At 48.3% G+C, this 18,721-nt stretch overlaps 1 protein-coding gene across 7 annotated transcripts in view; it reads left to right on the plus strand.

Annotated features, from left to right (window-relative positions):
* The window catches only part of ADAM22 (ADAM metallopeptidase domain 22), a 278,694-nt gene that overhangs the window by 143,728 nt on the left and 116,245 nt on the right, over nt 1-18,721 (plus strand). For all 7 annotated transcript variants that reach the window (XM_088478610.1, XM_088478609.1, XM_088478614.1 and 4 more), the window contains exons 5-6: nt 4,689-4,771; nt 17,833-17,896. In XM_088478610.1, the coding sequence (XP_088334736.1) occupies nt 4,689-4,771; nt 17,833-17,896 (147 nt within the window). The remainder of the gene's footprint in view (nt 1-4,688; nt 4,772-17,832; nt 17,897-18,721) is intronic.

Genomic DNA, 18,721 nt, shown 5'->3' on the forward strand with positions numbered 1-18,721 from the left:
AAATTTAAAATTTGGGGATAAATGAGGGTAGAGGTTGCCTGGATAATCGAAATCATGGTCAATACATAAATACATATACAGTACAGGTTGAGTCTCCCATATTCAAAATGCTTGGGACCAGGGGTATTTTGGATAATGGAATATTCCGTATTTTGGAATAATTGCATACCATAATGAAATATTTTGGGAATAGGACCCAAATATACACACAGAATGCATTTATGTGTTATATACACCTTATACACACAGCCTGCATGTAAGTTTATACAATATATTCAATACATTTGTGGCTCAAGCAAAGTTTGTGTACAGAAATTAAATTCATTTATGTTTCATATACACCTTATACACACAGCCTGAAGGTAATTTTACACAATATTATTAATAATTTGTGCCTTAGACAAAGTTTGTGTACATTGAACCATCAAAAATCAAGGGTTTCATTATCTCAGTCATGCCAAAAAAATTCCGTATTTCGGAATATTCCGTATTTCGGAATATTTGGATATGGGAGACTCAACCTGTACTTACTGAATTGTTAATGTGGACATTGGCCAGACTCAGAGATGCACGCTCACCTGATGGTTAGCACACATCTCCGATGTTTTTTTGGGGTATCTGCATGTGCAGAAAGATCCTGCGACATATATATATATATATATATTTATATATATATTTTAGCAGCCCATTTCCCAATGAACCTACCACATTGTTAATACGATTGCCAGGGTTCTGCTGTATTATGAGAGAGAACGGGATGAAATGAAGTAGAAGATAGCACTGTTACACTTATGCTGATTTCAGTCTCTGACCACAATGATTTTGTGTAGGAGAACATAGATACCATGAGTGCATTTGTACATTCTGCTTTATTATGTGTTGCATATGGCTCTTCTGGTCATATTCTTTGTACTGTATGTACAGTACTAGGCCTCTTACAATTCACACATTATCAGTAATATATACAAAGCTACCGATACGGTTTGTGCTCTAGATTTGCTTTATTATTATGTACCTTTCTTGCCTAATAGCAGGACTCCATTACTAGGCTATGGGGGTCAATCCAGTTAGGTGCGAGTTGCAAGATGCGAGTTGCTGTGTTCTCTGCGAATTCGCAGGGCAAATTTATTTTGCTATCCAATTAGCAGCGCGCAACTCGAACCAGTCTTTTTCCATTCGCACCTCTGGCCGCGATTCAATTCGATGCGATGTTGAATAGCCTGGGGGGGGGGGCTCCCGGAGATACTCAATTCAGCGCATTGTTAAGTCAAAGAATTCTGGTTCTCGCGACTTAACCTGGGTGTTTAGTCACGAGAACCGGCATTCTCCGACTAAAGTGCCAGCCGCACCAGTGTTAGCGCCACGCTAAGCCGGAAAACAGCCGCTCGGCCGACACTTTTGTCGGACTTCTCCTCGCATCCCAGGAGGGTGTGTGAAGGAACCCTTAGCCCGACCAAACATCGCATTGAATGGAATAGCTCCGGGAATGGGAAAATCTTTGTTTCAAGGTTAAAATGTCAGGATACCGTGCTGGACCCCTTGGACACCCCCACCCCTTAAGGAATAATTAGGCAACTGTAAGTTTCCAATCAGCTTAATTGGTCCAATAATTACATGTCATTTTTTTTTATTATTTTTTTAAAGTGCCCCAAAATCACATATTAAAAATGTAGAAAAATAGTGGTCCAACTGGATTATAATTAGTAGCACACGAGACAAAACAGACTAGGGTAGATATATCTTCATTATACAGTTCTCAACAAAGAATTCTGACAGTATGAAAATTTGACATTTAAAACGCTTATTACAGACATTACATTTGTGCACTTTTACAAACCAATCACCTGCTGATATCATCAGGGGCTGGCTGGCAACTTTTAGCCGGGGGGGCAAATGCATGCAGGCGGCCCTGGCAGAGGAGTAGCGTGTAGCCAGGGTGCCCGAAGAACGTGCGTGCTACGGCACCCCCCCCTCAAGTGCTCCAGGGAGGAGACGGGTCCATATGGGATTAATGTAAAGTAAAAATAAAGATTAGGGACAGCCCCGTTGTGGTGCCCATATGCAGTGCCCCCCTGTGCCACCAGTAGTGATCCCTCCTATGCAGTGACCCTTATACAGTGCCCCCAGTAGTGGTCCCCCCTGTGCAGTGCCCCTTGTGCCTCCAGTAGTAAGCCCCTTATATAGTGCCCCCAGTAGTGGTACCCCCTATGTAGTGCTCCTTATATAGTGCCCCCAGTAGCAGTCCACACCCCATGCGGTGCCCCCAATAGTGGTAACCCTTATGCAGTGCCCCTTAAATAGTGGCCCCAGTTGTAGTCTCCCCCCTATGCAGTACCCCCCCAGTATTGCCCTTTTTATAGAGCCCCCAGCAGTGGTCCCTCGATGCAGTGCCCCAAGTGGTAGTCCCCTCCCCCCCATGTAGTGCACCTAGTAGTAGACCCCTCCCCCTATGCAGTACCCCTAGTAGTTGTCCCCTCCCCTTGTAGTGCCCATAGTAGTAGTAGTCCCCCCCCCTTGTAGTGCCCCAGTAGTAGTCCTCCCTTGTAGTAGTCCCCCCCCTTGTAGTGCCCCCAGTAGTAGTCCCCCCCCAGTTGTAGTCCCCCCCCCTTGAAGTGCCCCCAGTTATAATCCACAGTAGTGGTCCCCCCTTGTAGTGCCCCCAGTAGTGATCTCCCCCTTGTAGTACCCCCAGTAGTGGTCTCCCTCTTGTAGTGCCCCCAGTAGTAGTCCCTCCCTCTTGTAGTGCCCCCAGTAGTGGTTCCCCCTTTGTAGTGCCCCCAGTAGTAGTCCATCCCTCTTGTAGTGCCCCCAGTAGTAGTAGTCCCCCCCTTGCAGTGCCTCCAGTAGTGGTCTCCCCCTTGTAGTGCCCCCAGTTATAATCCCCAGTAGTGGTCCCCACTTGTAGTGCCCCCAGTAGTAGTCCCCCCCAGTTGTAGCCCCCCCCCTTGAAGTGCCCCCAGTTATAATCCCCAGTAGTGCCCCCCTGTAGTGCCCCCAGTAGTGATCTCCCCCTTGTAGTACCCCCAGTAGTGGTCTCCCTCTTGTAGTGCCCCCAATAGTAGTCCCTCCCTCTTGTAGTGCCCCCAGTGGTGGTTCCCCCTTTGTAGTGCCCCCAGTAGTAGTAGTCCCCACCTTCCCCCCCTTGTATTGCCCCCATTAGTAGTAGTCCGCCCCTTGCAGTGCCTCCAGTAGTGGTCTACCCCTTGTAGTGCCAGCCCCCCCCACCACAGTAGGCACACGTAGTAAAAAAAAACAAAAAAAACCCCACTTACCTGAATCCCCACTCCCGCCGTCGCCATCTGCTCCTCTGTCTGTCCTTCCCAGGCCGGGCCGCCCTGCAGTATGGGAGAGACGTCATATGACGTTATGACGCCTCTCCCATTGCCCACTGCAGGAGCCGGAAGATGGAGCGGCTCCCGCAGTGGGCGCAGCAGCAGCTAATGAGAGTCTGACAGACTTTCATTGGCTGCTGATCAAAACAAACACAGAGCTGCCAGAGCCGACGGTTGTGTGTTTCTCACTTGTGTAGCGCTGACCGAACTCCGTCCGGTCAGCGCTACACACGCGGTGCAGTCTGTGTCACAGTGACACAGACTGCCCACGGCCCGCATGACACTGCGGCCCGGGGGGCACATGGCACCCTGCCCCCCGGCCCAGCCCGCCACTGTATATCATAGACATGTACTTTTATTGTGTTTGCTAACTGCTAATTGATTACTATGTACACTGAAGTGCCAAAAGTCATGGGATAGACGCCTAGTATCGTGTAGGACCCCCTCTAGCCCGGCAAAGTGCAGCCACTCGATGTGGCATCAATTCCAAAAGTGGACAGAAGACCTCTGGAGAGATGATGACCCATGCCGGCTGCATAGCTTCCCACAGCTCCCTGATCTCTGTAGGTGCATTATCTTGGGTGCAAATGGACCTCTCCACCACGTCCCATAAATGCTCAATTCGCAAACCCCTGCTGCGAGTTCCGCGAATAGGCATTTTTAATTGGATTGGAGAATTCTCAGGTGCGCGCACTCGTGCGAAGTCTGCAATTTCATGAAACAAACTCGCAATTTGCACCTAATTGGATTGACCCCTTAGACTGGTTATTAAACATACCAGGGAATTTGGCATGCCTGACATAGGGTAATTGAGGGACATATGACTTTACGCTATCCCTATATGTTAGTGTGTAGTGCCTAGAATGTCTTGGTTACCTCTGGATGCAGGGGCAGAACTATGGGAGACAATGGAGGCATCTGCCGCCGGGCTCCAGCTCTGAAGGGGCACCTCTTCCATTGTCCACAACATATTCACCTCACTTAGGGCTGTAATTATGTACCCGGAGTGTACCGTCACGGCCGCCCAATACATGGCACCTCTTCCAGGCACCTGGGAAGCCACCATACACTATTCTAGAGCTCCATGTCAGACCATCAGCTGCTGCCTCCATCTATCTATAGCCTGACTTCATGCGAATTGCTACATTACAGTGTCAGCAGCTGTGACGGGGGGGCCCCAAATTATTACTTGCCTCCGGGCGTCTGGGATGAACTTACACCACTGTCTGGATGGTATTCCACAATGCTACTGTGGCACTAGAATAGTGGATGGGATAGTAAATACATAACGATTGTGTTGTTGATACTGTGAGTTATGTGATAACTGGTCATTATTGTGTCTGTTTTGCCTTTTAGGGTGGGGAACATTGTTATTACCAGGGTCAAATCCGAGGGAAACCCAAATCTTTTGTGGCTCTGTCAACGTGCCATGGACTTCAGTAAGTTAACGCTTTATGTTTTACACAGTACGTTACATGATGCTATATTTATATTCACATGATTATACGGCATAGAGAAAAATCCATGCCCATTTCTGTACATGTGTACCAATAGTATGTAGGCATTCGTCCATATATAGATATTTGCAGAGTTCAGGACAGGAATGACCATTTGATTGCGACACATCTTATCCCCAGATGACGCCTTTAGGAAACGTCTCCTGCAGGTGCTGTACACTAATATGCAGTGTTGAGGACAATGACTAGCAACAGCATTAGCAAGCTGCTTCTGATTGGATGATTACATGTTAAGCCCTCCCACCACCACTAACAGTAACTAGAAGCATAAGGCACGAGTCTAGAGGCACCTGGATGGTAGGGGCACACAGTATGCTGACCTCACTAGTACTGTGCATTATCCCACTACATCTGTGTGTTGTTCATGCTTTGGCAAATACTTCACCAACCATTAGAGAACTAAGGGCCTGATTCAGACCTGGACGCTATTTGCTGCCGCTCGCTGGCTAAAATGGGCCGGCTATTTAAATCATGTACTCGCACTGCATCGCATAAAGCCGCCCACTAAGTAATAGCGAGCGGCCGCACTATGCGCTCACACCTGTATGAAGATGCCCCTTTGCCACTCGCAACACACGTCATTTCCGGCAGTTGTAGGCTTAATCGGGAACATCGAGAGCCATCGGAGCTGCTTGCAGCGCTTGTGGCAGCCTTTACCCACAACAACATTGCGAGCAGTTCTGGCTAAAATACAACCCAGTCACGTGTGTAATGACGCTACTTTGCTAATTATGCACACCCATTAAACGCCGTTCTGACGGTCGTGGCACGCCTGCGTTCGCACATCCACACCCCCGTTTACATGCACCTTCCCCTGTTGCCACCCACAAACTGCACTATCTGTCACTCAACATAGCGGCCCAACTGCGGGCTACGGGCGAGCACTTTCCCATCGCAATGACTGGTTCGCACACACGCATTGTGACTCATACGAATGCGCAGATTGTGAAAAATCGCTCACTGCGTGCGAGCGCAGCATAGCGTCCGGGTCTGACTCAGGCCCTAACTCCAATAGGTGTTACTCAGTGGTTAATTAACACAACCATGAGCCCTGAGTTGTGCGCAAGCTCTGTGGCGTCACTTAATCTAAAATTTATGCCTATTCAGCCACTGGTTGTCCTTCCATAAAACTCTCCTTGGATTGCTCTTATATTGAGCAAGTCCACATACGTTGTGTATTTTGCAACAAATAAAAATAGCATGTCCTCATTTCATTGTATAACTTGGGATGGTTATATCTGCATGACGTAAGCTAGCTACACACTATGCAATTTAAAAGAGAACATTTTTGTTGACCCGACACTTGGCACAATTTCTCTGCAGGTGGAGGGTTACGATATCTGCGGTACGCACTGCACAGTATAAATGGAAAGGCTGCCTATTTTCAGGCATATGGATCGATAATTTGCATATGTCTGCCCACAAAGAGGATGAGGCCTTCAGGAAAATTCATAGGGAATATGGTCTGAGTATGGTGAATGCCCATGCGATAATGTACCCGAAAAGGCGTTTTAGTCGTAATGCGATGAGACTAAGACGCACCAGGACACTGCACTGATTAGTTGAATTAATTTGCAACGCTAATATGTCTGTGTGTGACTGGTTATGTATACGAAGCACAGTGGAACCTGGCATGGATAAAAGCTGCGGCCGCTGCATTGTAGCCCTTTGGGGATTCAGAGACAGTCGCACACAGATATACAAATGTCGCAAATCAAATGAATCAGCGCAGTCTCCTGCAGAAGAGAGCACTGGTCTAGCAGAGTTGCACTTGATATGGCGCACCATGAAGGGCTGTTTGGCGTGACCACAGCAATGACGTATGAGCAGTGGTGTAACTAGGGTATTTGCCAAGGTAACTTAATAAACTGAGCCCCCCCCCCCCCCATAAATAGGTGCGTGCGCCTAAAAAGTGGGCATGGCCACTAGAAAATGGGGGCATGGCAACATGACACACTACCGTTTCTCGTCACTCTGGGAACATTTCTTTCCATTCCGTATGCACCTTAATGCCCCAAGTAGTAGTGCCCCTTTTGCAATGACCACTGTAATAATGTCCCTTATGCAATGTCCCTAGTAGTGGTGCCCCTATACAGTGCCCCAGTAATACACTCTTATACAGTGCCCCCAGCAGTAACACTTATACAGTGCCCACAGTAATGCCCCATATATAGTGCCGCTAGTAGTGGTCCCCCATGCAGTGCTTCCAGTAGTGGTCGCCCTTATACAGTGCCCCCAGTAGTGGTCCCCCCTATGCAGTGCTCCCAGTAGTGGTCCCCCTATGCAGTGCCCCCAGTAGTGCCTCTTATATAGTGCCCCCAGTAGTGGTCCCCCCTATGCAGTACCCCTTATATAATGCCCCCAGTAGTAGTCCCCCCTATATAATGCCCCCAGTAGTAGTCCCCCCTATGCAGTGCCACTTATATAGTGCCCCCAGTAGAGGTCCCCCCTATGCAGTGCCCCCAGTAGTGCCTCTTATATAGTGCCCCCAGTAGTGGTCCCCCCTATGCAGTACCCCTTATATAATGCCCCCAGTAGTAGCCCCCCCTATGCAGTACCCCTTATATAATGCTCCCAGTAGTAGTTCCCCCTATGCAGTGCCCCCAGTAGTGCCTCTTATATAGTGCCCCAGTAGTGGTCCCCCCTATGCAGTACCCCTTATATAATGCCCCCAGTAGTAGTCCCCCCTATGCAGTACCCCTTATATAATGCCCCCAGTAGTAGTCCCCCCTATGCAGTACCCCTTATATAATGCTCCCAGTAGTAGTTCCCCCTATGCAGTGCCCCCAGTAGAGGTCCCCCCTATGCAGTGCCCCAGCAATACCTCTGACTCTCATTGGCTGGCTGCCAAAACAAACACACTGCCGCCGGGTAGTACAAGTGTACTAGCCGGCGGCTGTGTTTGTTACTGTGTAGTGTGGACTGCACTACACTGACCACCCGTGTCCTGGACCGCGGTTGGCAGTGCCCCAGTAGTAGTTTATAGTAAGCTTCTATTGAACAGTTGGAAATGTGAGGCTATGCTGCCCCCTAGTGGTACAATTGTAAACAGAAACTTGCAAAGTTTATAAGAGCATTTATATGATAATTTCACAGATTGTAAGTAAATATATTAAAAATGTACAAAAATAGTGGTCCAACTGGATTATAATTTGTGGCACAAAAGACAAAACAGACTAGGGTAGATATATCTTCAGGATACAGTTCTCAACAAAGAAATATGACAATATAAAATGTAAAAATTTATTTCACCAATAAAGAATTGCTTTAAAACTGTCATTACAGACATTACACTTGTGCACTTTTACAAACTAATCACCTGCTGATGTCAGACACGTACTTTTATTGTGTTGGCTAACTGCTAATTGGTTACTATGTACACTAAAGTGCCAGAAGTCATGGGATAGACACCCAGTATCGTGTAGGACCCCCTCTAGCCCGGCAAAGTGCAGCCACTCGATGTGGCATCGATTCCAAAAGTGAACGGAAGACCTCTGGAGAGATGATGACCCATGCCGTCTGTATAGCTTCCCACAGCTCCCTGATATCTGTAGGTGCAGAATCTTGGGTGCGAATGGACCTCTCCACCACATCCTATAAATACTTGAATGTGTTCTTGTCGGGGGGAACGTAGTGGTCACACCATTCATCAGAACTGTACAGAATACTTCTCAAGCCAATACTGGACAACTCGGGACAGATGACAGTGCATTATCCTGCTGCAATATTCCATCGTTGTGGGGGTGCATGAAGGGCTGCAAATGGTCATCAAGCAATGCAATATAGCGGTTACCAGTTAATAACGTGTCCAGGCGGACCAATGGACCCAACCCATGCCACATAAACACACCCCACACCATTATGGAACTACAACCTCCTGCACGGAGCCTTTCTTTGACAACTGGGGTCCATGTGGCCTAATGGGGTCTGCGCCACACCTAAACCCTACCGTCAGCCCGGAACAACTGGAACCGTGAATCTGACCACGCCACATATTTCCAGTCCTCCAGGGTCCAATTAGTGATGTCATGTAAGCAGGTGAGGCGCTGTGTCCGGTGTCGTAGTGCTAACAGGGGCACTCTGGTGGGTCTTCTGCACTCATATTCCATGGAAGCTAAAGAGCGCTGCACTGACCTGCTGGATATGCGGCCCGTACCTCCTGCATTGAATGTGGATGTGATTGAGCCGGTGTTGCTTGTGTGTTACCACGGACAATTCTGTTGAAATGCCGCTGGTCACGATCATTAAGCACCAGTGTGCTGTCCGTGGTGGGTGGTAATGCCTTCCATGAGGTATTCCCGGTACACACGTGACACCGTTGATGGAGAAATGTTGAATGTCCGCACAACTTCGGAAATGGAATGTCCCATCAGGCGGGAACACACTATCATGCCCCATTCGAACTCCGATAATTCACGTCGCCTTACCTTGAGCAGCCTAGTCGGTGTTCAAACTGACTCACAAGATGTCAGATTAGAACTGATGCAGGTCTAGGCATTTCCAAGATGTCCCAGTAGGGTGACACCACCGACCAATACCTTTACGTATTGCTATCCCATGACTTTTTGTATTACAGCAGCAAAGTTTTTTCCTGAAACAAGTTTGGCAGCATAAGTGTCTTTTCGTACATTACAGTCAGACGTTTCAGTGATACAATCTTCATTGTTTTGTACAGTCAGATGTCCGGTGATACAATCTGCAAACTCCTCCTTCTGTACCATATTTGTAAATGTGCATTCTGCCATGTCCCAGCCTGCCTTGACACAGTTTTAGCATACACAAGAGGTTCCAAAATTCTCCATTACAGTCCAGGCTTTAAGGATATCCATGCTTAAGTACAGGTAATTATACCTCAGTCAGTTTGATGTATCCATCTGGACTCAAACATGGCTATCCTTAAAACCTGGACTGTAATGGCGGAGTTTGAGAACCTCTGCTGTAGTAGCAAAAACTTCCGGGGTGAAAGGGTAATTGTGGGAAATGGATGTAGGGGCTGTACAATGTGGCCAGTCATTATGGGGTTATTGTGCAATATGCCTGGCAGTCATACTATCTGCATTGTGACTGGCAACCATGGGGACTGTGTACAGCAGAGTCTACAGCCAGGGCCAAAGGTTTTGAGAGTGACACAAGTATTGGTTTTCACAAAGTTTGCTGCTTCAGTGTTTTTAGACCTTTTTGTCAGATGTTACTATGGTATACTAAAGTACAATTACAAGCATTTCATAAGTGTCAAAGGCTTTTATTGACAATTACATTAAGTTTATGCAAAGAGCCAATATTTGCAGTGTTGACCCTTCTTTTTCAAGACTTCTGCAATTCGCCCTGGCATGCTGTCAATAAACTTCTGGGCTACATACTGACTGATGGCCGCCCATTCTTGCCTAATCATTGCTTGAAGTTTGTCAGAATTTGTGTGTTTTTGTTTGTCTACCCGCCTCTTGAGGATTGATCAAAAGTTCTCACTGGGATTAAGGTCTGGGGAGTTTCCTGGCCAATTTTGATGTTTTGATCCCTGAGCCACTTAGTTATCACTTTTGCCTTTTGTCAAGTTGCTCCATCATGCTGGAAAAGGCATTGTTTGTCCCCCACAAAAACACATAGCAGTACATGCAAGTCCTGAGCTGTTGTAACTACATCGCCTGTCACATTCCTTTTTTGCATTTGTAAGATTCAGGCAAAGTCTTCCACAGTCATCCACAATCATAAACTCCAGAGTGTGTTTCTCACCAACCCCATACAGTTGGTGTTGGAATTTCTGGCCTCCTAAGCAAGACTTGACCCCACACGTGAGCCCCTGATATATAGTTCTCTTCACATGTTCTTCTAAAGCAGCTCTTGTTGGGGGAATCAGCTGAACGTTGCTTCTCTGCATAAACTAGTGCTTCCTTGGTTCGTCTGTATTCCAGCAGGTTCTTGTTCGGTCATACATCAAAATCACAAACCTTTGCAATGCAGGCAAAGATTTTGGCAGGTACGGTGCCTCTGTGGGCTCGATTCAATTCAGCGCAATGCTGAATAGCCGCGGGGAGGGAGCTCCAGGAGCTATTCAATTTGCTGCGTTGTTTGGTCTGACTAAAGCATTTCTGAGGGTGCGAATAGAAATCCGACAAAAGTGCCAGTCACGCGGCTGTTTTCCTGCTTAGCGGGGCGATAGAAAGAAGAAACTCTGTCTTTGCTGTCAACCACTTGAGGTCTACTGATTTCAGGGGTTCAAACGGGGGAGCCTGTAAAGCCCTGAGAACTAATGACAAATCCCACGGGGCTACCGGGGGAACAAAGGGCAGCTGAACCCTTAGAACACCCTGAAAAAATGTCCTTACATCAGGCAGCACGGCGATCTTCCGCTGAAACCAGACCGAAAGTGCAGAAACCTGAACTCTCAGGGTGGCCAGACGGAGACCCCGCTCTAAACCAGTCTGAAGAAAAGAAAGCACTCAAGAGACCCTAAACACCTTAGGGTCATATCTTCTCAGTTCACACCACTGAAAAAATGAGTGCCAAATTCTATAATAAATGCGGGCAGAGGAAGGTTTTCGTGCCCTCAAGATTGTCTGTATTACAGAATCAGATAAACCCTTTGTCTTTAAGAATGGAGGCCTCAAGAGCCATGCCGTCAGACAGACAAAGAAGATTAGGGTACAAGCAGGGACCCTGTATCAACAGGTCTGGCCTTAGCGGAAGAGGCCGCGGAGTGTCTATGGAGAGACTCTGTAGATCGGTAAACCAATGGCATCTGGGCCAAGCAGGAGCTATCAGTATTACCATACTGCTTTCCTGCTTGACCTTTCTGATGACCCTGGGAAGAAGAGCCAAAAGCAGAAACAGATGCACTAGTCTGAAATTCCACCTCACTGCCAGAGCGTCTACAAATTCGGCCATCGGATCCCTGGTCCTGGACCCGTACCTGGGCACCCTGTGGTTGTGCCTTGAGGCCATTAGGTCTATTTCTTGAAGCCCCCATCTGTCCACCAGGTTCTGGAATACCTGTGGATGAAGAGCCCACTCTCCGGCGTTTATATCCTGCCGACTCTGGAAGTCCGCTTCCCAAATTAAGACCCCTGGTATGAACACAGGCCGATATTGCCGGAAGGTGACGTTCTGCCCAGACGAGAATCTTTGATACTTCTGCCATGGCCACCCGACTCCGTGTGCCTCCCTGATGATTGAGGTAGGCTACCGTGGTAGAGGCCTGCCCCTCAGTATCCCCCGAGCCTGCACCAGCGCTCTGAATACTGCCCTCAGTTCTAGGACATTTATAGACAGAAGACTCTCTGCCGTTGTCCATTTTCCCTGAAAAGTGTGCTGACCTGTCACCGCCCCCAGCCGTGAAGGCTGGCATCGGTCGTGAGGAGTACCCAGTCTAGAATCCAGAATCGGCAACCCTGGTTGAGACGGCACGTCCGCAACCTCCACGATATGGACAACTGAACCTCTGGTGAGAGATGGATCATCTGAGACTTTATCGAGCGGTACTCCCCGTTCCAGAGCAAGAGGATCAACTGCTGCAATGGTCTGGAGTGAAATTGGGCATATTCCACCATGCTGAAGGTGGACACCATAGACCCCAGCACCTGCATTGCTGACTGCACAGACACCAGCCTGTGGTGAAGCAATTTGCGTATCCGCAACTGAAGGGCCGCAATCTTGTTCTCCGGCAGATATATTCTCTGCGCCAAGGAGTCCAGGCGTGCCCCCAAATGTACAAAATGCTGCACCAGAAGAAGTGCCGACTTCTTCCAATTTATGATCCAGCCGTGACTGTGTAGACAAGAAACTGTCAGTCCGAGATCATACTGCAACTCCTGTGGAGACTGCCCCAATAACAGGAGATTGTCCAGGTATGGCAGAATTCTGACACCCTGGCGCCTGAGACATGCCATCATTACTGCCATAACCTTGGTAAACAACCGAGGGGCTGTTGACAAACCAAAGGGCAGTGTCTGAAACTGGAAGTGTTTCTGCCCAACAGCAAACCGCAGAAACTGCTGGTGGGATGGTGTAATTGGTACATGCAGATAAGCATCGTGGATATCCAAGGATACCATAAAATCCCCCCGGTTCCATTGCCAACACAAACGACCGCAGTGTTTCCATACGAAACCTGGGCACCCTAACAAATGTCCGAATCAAAAATAGGTTGGAATAATAACTTTTCCGTAGTTGATTCCCTGGAAGCGGGATAATAACACCTGTCATTAGCAGGGATTATATAACCTGTTGGAGGGCCAAGGCCTTTGCAGAACCTACTGCATGAGTTATGCGAAAGAACCTTTGGGGAGGACTTCTCCAGAATGTCAGAGCGTATCCCCAGGAGACTACTTCACGAACCCAGGCGTCTGTTGGCGTTTGTTGTCGTGAGATGCCAGGTGTCTGAAAACTGAAGAAGTCGGCCTCCTACCCCGGGATCCCCCAGGGGGAGGCCCGCCCCATCAGGCCACAGGCTTATCCTGTAACCTGGAAGCCGGACGTTTGTTTGGCATGGGTTTCTTAGAAAGTAGTTTTCTGCTAGAACTGGTTGAAGACTGACCTCTAGCCTTCCCCTGTGGCTGAAAGGCCCGAAAGAATGACCCTTTAGGTCTAGCAACAGATGCTGAGGGTAGACCAGCCGTTTTAGAGGCTGCCACCATAGCCACAATCTTGTCCAGTCCCGTGCCAAACAGAATACCTCTCGTAAATGGAAGGGACTCTAAGGCCTTCTTGGACCCTGCATCTGCTTTCCAATCCCTTAACCACAGGGCTCTGCGCATCACAACCGAGACAGCCGATGCTTTAGAAGATAATATACCAGCATCCAATGCTGCCTCTTCCAAATATGATGCAGCCTTCTTGACATAGGAAATAATCTCCAGCTGTTCCTTGGATACTTCTGGCAGAGATTCTGCCAGTGTCCTCATCCATTCTTCAATGGCTTTGGAAACCCAATCCGTAGCCATGGCTGGGCGAGTGGCCGCTCCTGAGAGCGAGAAGACTGCCTTGAGACAGGCTTCAAGTCTCCTATCCATGGAATTTTTAAGAGAGCATGCAGATGGTATGGTCAATGTGGCACTCCTTACCAAATGTGCTACATGCGCGTCTACTGACGGTGGAATTTCCCATTTAGTACACTCCTCCAACGGAAAAGGGTATAAGGCCGCAACCTTTTTTGTAAGATGGAACTTCCTATCCGGAGAATTCCATGCTTCCCCCATAAGTTCCGACAGGTGTTCAGATTTGGGAAATTCAGCCTTCACCACTCTCTGGCGCTTAAATACAGGCGCCTTTCTTTGCAGTGGCTCTCACTCATTTATGTTCAACACAATAAAAGGGACATCTGTTGCTGGAAAATTATCCCCATCCTCTCCCGAGAGAGATTCTTGAGAGGAATCATGCGCCTCCTCACCCTCATCAGAGGACGTACCGGAGTCTGTGGCCTGACCTGCGTGTGAGGCCGAACACCTTCTGCTCTTTGGCTGCACTGGTCTAGCTGCTTGTAGCTGTTGCTGAAAAGCCGCTGAAGATGAAGCCATGCCCTGACCTGAGTGCGCATACATGTCCAACCAAGTTGGAAGCATAGGGGGCATAAACATGGCAGGTTGCAGCTGCTGAGGATGTCTCAACACTGGGGCTGCCAATCGTTCCGCAACCTGTGCCATAATCTGGGAAAAAGAAGCCCAAGGGGTTCTTATCCAGAGGCTGGTAAGCTTGACTGATGTGACACCTTAAAACAGTGACTACATAATCCATTTTGTATGAAATCCTGTGGGGATAATCAGGGCCGGCCCTAGCCCAAATTTTTTGGTAAGCGAGTAGGTTTTTTGGCGCCCCCCCTATGCAGTGCCCGCGGTAGTGGTCCCCCCTGTGCAATGCCCCTTGTGCCCCCATTAGTAGGCTTATACAGTGCCCCCAGTAGTAGTCCCCCCTCTTGTAGTGCCCCTAGTAGTCCCCCCTTGTAGTAGTCCCCCCATTGTTGTGCCCCCAGTGGAGGTATCCCCCCCCATGTAGTGCCCCAAGTAGTAGTCCCCCCCAGTAGTAATCCTCCCTTCAAGTGCCCCCAGTAGTAGTGCCCCCAATAGTAATCCCCCCTTCAAGTGCCCCCAGTAGTCCCCCCTTCTAGTGCCCCCAGTAGTAATCCCCCCTTCAAGTGCCCCAGTAGTAATCCTCCCTTCTAGTGCCCCCTGTAATCCCCCTTCAAGTTCCCCCAGTAGTAATCCCCCCTTCAAGTACCCCCAGTAGTAATCCCCCCTTCAAGTGCCCCAGTAGTAATCCCGCCTTCAAGTACCCCCAGTAGTAATCCCCCCTTCAAGTGCCCCAGTAGTAATCCCCCTTCAAGTTCCCCCAGTAGTAATCCCCCCAGTAGTAATCCCCCCTTCAAGTGCCCCCAGTAGTAATCCCCCCTTCAAGTACCCCCAGTAGTAATCCCCCCTTCAAGTGCCCCAGTAGTAATCCCCCCTTCCTGTGCCCCCAGTAGTAATCCCCCCTTCAAGTGCCCCCAGTAGTAATCCCCCTCTTCCTGTGCCCCCAGTAGTAATCCCCCCCTTCAAGTGCCCCCAGTAGTAATCCCCCTTCAAGTGCCCCAGTAGTAATCCTCCCTTCTAGTGCCCCCTGTAATCCCCCTTCAAGTTCCCCCAGTAGTAATCCCCCCTTCAAGTACCCCAGTAGTAATCCTCCCTTCAAGTGCCCCAGTAGTAATCCCCCCTTCAAGTGCCCCCAGTAGTAATCCCCCCCTTCAAGTGCCCCCAGTAGTAATCCCGCCTTCAAGTACCCCCAGTAGTAATCCCCCCTTCAAGTGCCCCAGTAGTAATCCTCCCTTCTAGTGCCCCCTGTAATCCCCCTTCAAGTTCCCCCAGTAGTAATCCCCCCTTCAAGTACCCCCAGTAGTAATCCCCCCTTCAAGTGCCCCCAGTAGTAGTCCCCCCCTTCAAGTGCCCCCAGTAGTAATCCCCCCTTGTAGCCCCCCCCAGTAGAGACACACGTTATAAAAAACAAAACAAAAAAAAACCACTTACCTGAACGTCATGACGACGTCTCTCCCATTACCCACTGCGGGAGCCGGAAGATGGCTCCCGCAGTGGGAGCTACAGCAGCCGATGAGAGTCTGACAGACTCTCATCAGCTGCTGAAACAAACACACAGTTGCCGTCCGGTCAGCGCTACACGCGCGGTGCAGCTGTGTCACAGAGACACAGTCTGCACCGCGGTAATTCTGCATGGTCGCGGCCGCGGCGCCCTTCACTACGTGGCGCCTTACGCGGCCGCGTACCATGCGTAGCCATAGAACCGGCCCTGGGGATAATCCTGCTTTTGCAGGCCATACATGACACCAGCACAGGGGCTTCAGCCACCCGTCTTTCAGATTCTTTAGACATAATGATTTTTATGCAAAGTTCAGAGCACACAAGTGACAATGTTTCACCCCAACTTCCCCACACACCTGTATGGGGGCCTTTAGTCTCTTTCATATACACTAAGGATGCTCTGTGCCAAATTCCATGCTTTTATAACAAAGTGCACAATAATTTGTCTTATGCACCGCACTATACGGTAATGAAATTTATTCATTAATTCCATTGATTTCATATCAGGTGTGTCTTGTTTTTCTTAATACCTGTGGATCATTATATTTTTAACCTCATCTGTTGTTTTTCTGTCTAAAGGCCCCCATACATCAGCAATCTGAAAACAACTATAGAATCTGATTCTAGCTATTATCTTCTAGAAGGTGCTAGTTAAATGTTAAGTAGAATCTGATTGGTTGCTATGGGCAACATCTCCACTTCTAAAAATTCTCACTTTAGTAAATATACCCCTAATACCATTCAGAAAATGCATGTAGCCATAGGGATCATTGTGCTTTATACTAATGCAGGGAAAATATACTAATGATCCCATTTGAATGTATAGATCTCTTCATATATACCAGCTTCATAATGGAGGTAATGTGCAATGAAATAAAATAGATAGGCTCAACATCAATCACAGTAGTACCTCACTAATAGTTGTAGCTGCACTAAAGTTGCTCACTACATGCTGCCAAAGGTATACAATCGGGAAACCGGCTGCCTTAATACCCGCAGCCGGCTTCCCGACTGTCATATCCCGGTGAGGGTGAAATGCCGGGCGTCTAGATGTAGACGCCTGACATTTCCCCAACGCCGGGAGATCGAAGGGATCCCGGGCGCCGCGAGCGGACAGCCGCAGGGGGGGAGGGTTAGGTTTAGGGCACCCGGGGGGGACTTAGGGTTAGACACCCCCCGGGAGGGTTAGGGTTAGGCTAGGGGGAGGGAGGGATAGGCACCCCCCGGGGGACTTAGGTTTAGACAGCGGGGAAGGTGGGGATTAGGGTTAGGCACTTGGGGGGGAGGTTAGGGTTAGACTTGGGGGGGGAGGTTAGGGTTAGGCACCCCTAAGGAGGGTTAGGTTAGTTTATACTTACCTTAGTGACGATCAGGATTTCCAGCACTGTCGGGCTTCCGCTGCCGGGCTCTGCTCATCTGTCGGCAAGGCGCTGCCGGGAATCGAATTTCATACGGATTCCCTGCCAAAAGTCCATCCGAAGTTCCATGTCTAGTAATGAGCACTGTATGTCTCCTCCATTACCTGTGCAGGCTGGTGTCACACCAGCTGTTTGGAAGAAGCATTTGAGAGTAAAAAAAACCAAAAACATCAGATATTTGCTTTCATTTTATATCAGTAAAGTCTGGGATCAGCCCTTTGCTGGCACCTTATCTATTCCCAGAGCTTGTTTTGCTCTTGAACTCTATATAATGCTGAAGTCCAGGTCTACTGACATCTTATTTTTAGGCAGCAGGAATACAATTTGCCTAATGTTGACTTTTTTTATTATTATTATTTATTTATAAAAGAAAGACAATCAGTACAAGTATTTTGGTTATCACGGATCTGTGTGCGCATGGCGTATATAGAGACCAGTACTTGTGGGGAGGATATGATGGCATGTAGGATCAGATAAAGACAAAATGTTTGCTTCTGTTTCCTGACAGTGGGATGTTCTGCGATGGGAATCAGACATATCTCATTGAGCCAGGCGAGAAATACAACCCAAACGTAAGTCATTTATAATTTCAGTACAAAAGAGTGCCGTAATGAAGATGTGCTATTCATGTTGTGCTGTGTCACCAGTGCAGTAACATTCACCGGCAGAATACTAATAGTGACTAGTTCTTAAGCCTTATACATGTTAGGTGGGGGTAATGGCTCTCTTATTAGCTTTATCTTTCCAACTTAGAAGATCTATCTCGCCGGTGAAGGTGAGGATTGCAAGAACAATGATGAATTATAACCAAGAAGGTACAAATAGAACAAATAGGCTAGTTGTGGTTTGTGCTCTGTGGGAGAGAATCAGGTTTGCTTACCACCATGTGGGAAAGGAAACCCGATTCTCTCCCACAGTCTGGCAGGGGCACCAATGGCAACTCTTTGTGCCATGGAAAACAACACCTAAGCCTTGAGAATTGTGATTGGATCTCCTGAACCCTTCCATCCAGACGACAACGTCACACCACTCTAACCAGAGCTGATCAGTATTTTGAGAGGAGGTTTGATATTTATGAAGGTGGTGGAGGCGCTGCAGTGTTTAGGTCTTTGTAGGTGAGGATGAGTGATTTTAACTGAATTTGAGAACATATGGCGAGCCGGTGTAGGGATTTGCAGAATGGTTCGTTGGCGAGAGAAGAGCAGTTTTACAGAGACATTGGGATAGATTGAAGCTGGGACAGATAATTCCAAATAGGAAGATGTTGTAGTAGTTGAGGAGGGAGATGATGAGAGAATGGTGGAGTTTTGGTACCATCCTGAAAAAAAGGGACATATTCACACAATATTTAGAAGATGGATAGGTCATGAGAGATACTGGATCTGAGGAGTAAAGCA

Source organism: Taudactylus pleione, unplaced genomic scaffold, assembly GCF_031769625.1.
Source record: "Taudactylus pleione unplaced genomic scaffold, aTauple2 ptg000216l, whole genome shotgun sequence".
Lineage (NCBI taxonomy): Eukaryota > Metazoa > Chordata > Amphibia > Anura > Myobatrachidae > Taudactylus > Taudactylus pleione.